The 5360-nt window shown below is 41.3% G+C and overlaps 1 protein-coding gene across 1 annotated transcript in view; it reads left to right on the top strand.

Moving 5' to 3' along the window:
* The window catches only part of ptprna (protein tyrosine phosphatase receptor type Na), a gene marked incomplete at its 3' end in the record, with an annotated part of 19395 nt that overhangs the window by 12336 nt on the left and 1699 nt on the right, over positions 1–5360 (top strand). The window contains 9 exon segments of the mRNA XM_035676872.1: positions 602–811; positions 1230–1490; positions 1611–1758; positions 2316–2389; positions 2805–2882; positions 3134–3253; positions 4002–4168; positions 5061–5114; positions 5271–5335. Of these exon segments, the coding sequence (XP_035532765.1) occupies positions 602–811; positions 1230–1490; positions 1611–1758; positions 2316–2389; positions 2805–2882; positions 3134–3253; positions 4002–4168; positions 5061–5114; positions 5271–5335 (1177 nt within the window).

Here is a 5360-nt window from a genome sequence, read left to right as displayed (position 1 = left end):
GTGTGTGTGTGTATGTGTGAGTGGTACTCTGAGATAAGAGAAATCACCTCAGTGACGTTTTCTCATTAGCATTGCTTGTGAATTCTGGTTAAACAAGTCTATACACCTGCTTTACATTAAAATGACATGACTGTAATGTTGAATTATGTTGTATATGGCCGCAAGTGAAAACTGTTCTGAAAGATAGAAAAGAAGATGAAGAAGAGGTGGAATGACACACCATGGCAGCATGGATAGGTGGTGTGTACTGGTTCACTGACCTTCATGGATCTTCTGTTGTCTTTTTAATGGGTTCAGTTCATACTCCCTTTACTTCTCAGGCCTCTGTCTTTAAAACTCAACATCAACCGCTCACTGAGCACACGTTGCTGTCATGTACAGTTACAAAGAGACAAATGTGCTGAAATGAGTGACCTTTAAATTCCAGTGGTGAGAGCAGATTCCCCAGGGTAGCTTAGCTTGGGTTTACTACTATCAAAAGGCGAGATGTGCATGTCAACAAATGGAGATAGCGCTTAAGTGAAGCAGTAATCTGTTTTCTTTGTGTTCTTCCCCCCACTCTATATCTGACTCAACACTCTTTATGATGTCTTTTTCCCAGAGGACAGATGCACGGGGTCTCCCTCAGGTAACCAGGGTTTCCGAGGGCTCCAGTGGGACAGTCATCACCCTTGTTTCCATGGCAGTCGTAGGAGGCGTGCTGGTATTGGCCATGGCGGTAGCTTGCCTCAGGCACTACACTCAGCAAGTGGCCAATGGCAAGCTTGGCCTGGGGCCAGAGGGAGGAGCAGAAACACACTTTGACTACCAGGTAAGGCAGCGTATGTAGATCCAGGACTGATTAAAAAAACATTTTATATAATTTCCCAGAGGTTTTGTTGTTTTGTTTTTTTAACTTTGGTGTCAATGTCTTGATTCTATAATGGATTGTAAGTATAAGAAACCACATCATGTATGGTCAAAAGGGCAATAAATGTGTGAATTTACATTTGTTATTCATAGCATATATAATAAAGAAATGTCTCTCTGGTTACAGCTCTATGAAAGAATTCTTAATGCAGTTTCTGATATTTAGAACATACAATTATACAGTAACTGATTATTTAACTAATCAATGTTGATACTAATGGATTTACTAAAAAGTTGCAGCTCTGGCATCAAATAATAAAAAATAAAAAAAATAAATGTTTTTGTCGTTCTACCTCTCCCTCTCCTTATTTTCCGTTCAGGAGCTATGTCGGCAGCACATGGCATCCAAATCCTCCATGTGCCGCCAGGAATGTGTGGGTGTTGGGAGCGTGGCGGGGTCCGCCATAGCCACGGGTGCTGGTGGTCGAAGGGGTACAGACACATCCCGCGTCAGCAGTGTTTCCTCCCAGTTCAGCGATGGTCCTCAGCACAGCCCGTCCTCCACCCATAGCTCCACCCCGTCCTGGAGCGAGGAGCCCGCCCAGTCGAACATGGACATCTCTACTGGTCACATGATACTGGTGAGAAAATGTGGCTCCTGATGCAGCAAAGTAATCTCTTGCTGTAGAAAAAATCATCCTTTTACTTGTTTAGTAAATATTAACCACCTACATTTTATTTGTATGTCATCTCTCCGTTAGGCGTATATGGAGGATCACCTGCGTAATAAGGACCGCCTTCAGAAAGAGTGGGAAGCTTTGTGCTCCTACCAGGCTGATCCCAATTCAGTTGCTGTGGCTCAAGGCCCGAGCAACATGGACAAAAACAGACACGCTGAATCACTCCCCTGTGAGTTTACCAATGTGCCACTCTGTCTGATCATTTCTGTGGTGGGAATGTAACTGAGTACATTTACTCAAGTACTGTACTTAAGTACAATCTTGACATACTTGTACTTTACTTGACTATTTGTATGCTTTACTCTTACTCCTTCACATCTCAGAGTGAAACATGGTACTTTTTACTCCTCTACATTTATTTATTTGACAATCATAGTTACAAGTTACCTACATTAAAAGGCTCCAGCATTAAAAGGCTCTTACATGTAGTCGTTAGTGATAAAAACAGAATATAATATTCTATGATATAACACTCTGAAAGGAGCCATTCTGCATAATGACTACATTTACTTTTGATACTTTAAGTATAGATTTATCTGATAATACTTGTGTATGTTTACTTAAGTGAAGGATCTGTTTACTTCTTCCACCACTGCATGCAAATATCAGATGTACAGATGTACAGCACCGTACCAATCCCATGCATTTCACTAAACTAAAACTGCACAGTAAGTGGAAAATGGGGAAAAATAGAGTCATTCAGTGACTTTTTATTTTCCTTTACAGATGATCACTCTCGGGTGAAGCTGAAGTCTGAAGTAAACTCCAATAAACAAGACTACATTAACGCCAGCATCATTGTAAGAATCCTTCAAACAATCCAAAACATTTAAAGTGATTTGTCCCCTAATGAAATATGAAGATTCAACAAGAAATAAGGTCTTCACAACTGTGAATATTTTGGCTATCCTGTTTTTCAGTCTGCGGCACCAAAGCCTGTGCTAAACCCTTCCTCTCTATCAGTATACAAGCACAACATTCAATCCATTTACCATTACACAGCACAGTTAACTTTCTTCCACATACCTTTGTTAATCTTGTCAGTGCTGTTACTATGTGGTGCCCAAGAGGCAGAGTTACAGATGAATACAATACTAAGATCTTTAAGATACTGTCTTGTGTATTTGTAACCACATTACGTGAATATATTCCTAATCTATTTGAGCTTAAAACCTAAGAAACTTGTCTCTCTTTCTTTTCCTTTTTAACCCACAGTTTGATCACGACCCTCGCCAGCCAGCTTATATCGCCACACAGGGACCACTCGCTCACACTGTCGCTGATTTCTGGCAGGTCAGTAGAAATCTTCCCACCCTGTTGTTTCTGTTTTTCTGTCTGTTGTTTCTGCCTCTTTTTCTGTCGTGCTCCCAATTTAGTGGATTTACTTGCCATGTAGTGACACATTAAAGCGATGTAGGCCACTGAACCATTCAATCCCTCTTCAGGAAATCTGCCTTGTCACTTACAGATGTCACAGATTTATTTGAATGTGACAATCAGGGGTGTGTGTTTATACATCCATGTGTGTTCTCTCCAACCCACAGATGGTGTGGGAGAACGGCTGCACAGTGATAGTGATGATGACGGCTCTGGTGGAGGATGGAGAGAAACAGTGCGAGCGATACTGGCCTGATGAGGGCTCATCACTCTACCACATCTATGAGGTTAATTTCCTGTTGTCGCTCATAAACTTTTATTTCACCTACGGTGCAGTGTCGTTTTATGATGCTTTTCTAGTAACAAGCATTCAGCGTAATAGGTAGAGCTTCCCTGCACATAGGTCCAAATTATGGTCCACATAAAAAATTTGGCCCAGCTGCCTTCAATCTGTATTATCTCATGATCAGCCGCAGCACCCCTCATGTCATTTACCTTACTCGCTGTGATCTGATGAACGTTAGTGAACATTGCAGTAGCTGCTTGAGTTGTATTAGCATGGAGAGACTTAATAAGTCTCTTAGGTGTAGGAGAGAAGAAACTTATCCATAGTCAAAAAAAATGTTTAACATGATTTAAATGAGGAATTTGACATAAAAAAAACCTTATGAAAACAGTAAAAATGTCCAAATGTCAACCTCTGCACGCTCTTTGTTGGTATGTCTCCCCCTGGTGGTAAGCCAGCGTTACTTATACATTTATTTTGTCACATCACAAAAAAAATGAGTCTTCAAAAAATAAAAATGTATATGTCCTGTATATGCTACAGTCCCATTTTATATGCGCATAGTAAATCATTTGGGATAATTGGTGTTATTTCATATGTGATCTCCTAAGTTTAAGTGGAGCTTTCAGTTTTTGTCTATGTGGAGACTTCTTCTCCAATCAAGTCAGATTTTTTTTACCATCTTGTCCATATCTCTACCACCCCTTCCTCTCTTTTTTCTCCCCTCTCTGTCCCTTTGTGTCGTTCAGGTGAACCTGGTGTCAGAGCACATCTGGTGTAAGGATTTCCTTGTGCGTAGCTTCTACCTGAAGAACGTCCAGACGCAGGAGACCAGAACCTTGACGCAGTTTCACCTGCTGAGCTGGCCGGCTGATGGCATCCCCACCTCCACCCGACCGCTGCTCGACTTCCGCAGGTAAGAAACTACGCAATTACATATAGAAGCACACACAGACTATCCCCACATACGTGCTTTTGGTTTCAACAGGTGCAACAAGATTCAGTCATTTTCGATAACTAAACACAAAACGGAGCAAACAGGTGGTCAGGATGCAGTGTGTGTGTGTGTGATGTTGCGGTGACACGCTGCAACCCTAACGCATCAGTGGGTTTGAATCCTCAAGATCACCTTCATCACACCTATCGTTTCCTATCTTCCCTGTCATTCTGCATGGTGTGAAATCAATTAAGACCCCTGGGTTGTACATTTCATATCCCATCCATCATCTCAGCTTTCTCTCTCTCAGTGTTCAGGTTGATAGGTTTGTATTTTAACATCTCCCAGTGTCATTTTTGTGGTTTGCAGCTAGTACTCTGGCTCCAGTTGCATAGTCACAAAAATGAGCATTGGCAGGTGTGACTGGCTACTGCAAGAGGGACAGTGAATTTGTGGCTTCCTCTCCACCTATTCTTTCCTGTTTTACCATCTCGCTGTCCTCCACAACCTCATGCAGTTTCTATGTTCTCCTGTCCTGACGTTTCAAATCATCATTCCTAATCTTACTGTTTTCATCTGTCATTAACGTGTGTCTTTCCATCCTTTATCCTTCCTACTCGGTCACATTGTATTTTCTTCTCATTGCCTTTAATTTAACCACAGTGGACACGTTCCTGAACCTGCTCAAGAGACATTAATAGTTGTGTTGTATGCATTTATTAATGTCTTGATTACTGACATTCACTGAATATGTGAACAAGGTTAGTTGCGATAACAAAGTTCGGCGGCATAAATAATTTACAATTAAGCCTTTTTTTCCTGTTCTTTGTTCTCCTTTCTTTCTCTGCTGTCCCTTGTTCCTGCTTTTCAGGAAGGTGAATAAATGTTACAGAGGTCGTTCCTGTCCAATCATCGTTCACTGCAGGTAAAAAAATTAAATAAAAAAGATTAATGTCAGATTTCCGTGAACATACAATATGACAAATATGAATAATATGTGTTTGGAAAGAAGATTGAGGTAAATATTTTGGAGAATAACATGCACTCACAGCTTTACTATTTATCTCTGCCACTCCCACAGTGATGGCACTAGCAGGACTGGCACGTACATCCTCATTGACATGGTGCTGAACCGAATGGCCAAGGGTGAGTCTCTCTCACACACACACAC

This window comes from Morone saxatilis, unplaced genomic scaffold (assembly GCF_004916995.1).
Source record: "Morone saxatilis isolate NCDOM2014 unplaced genomic scaffold, NCSU_SB_2.0 Contig5, whole genome shotgun sequence".
Taxonomy (NCBI): Eukaryota; Metazoa; Chordata; class Actinopteri; family Moronidae; genus Morone; species Morone saxatilis.
Note: the sequence above shows the minus strand (reverse complement) of the source record. Positions and strands in the feature narration are given on the sequence as shown.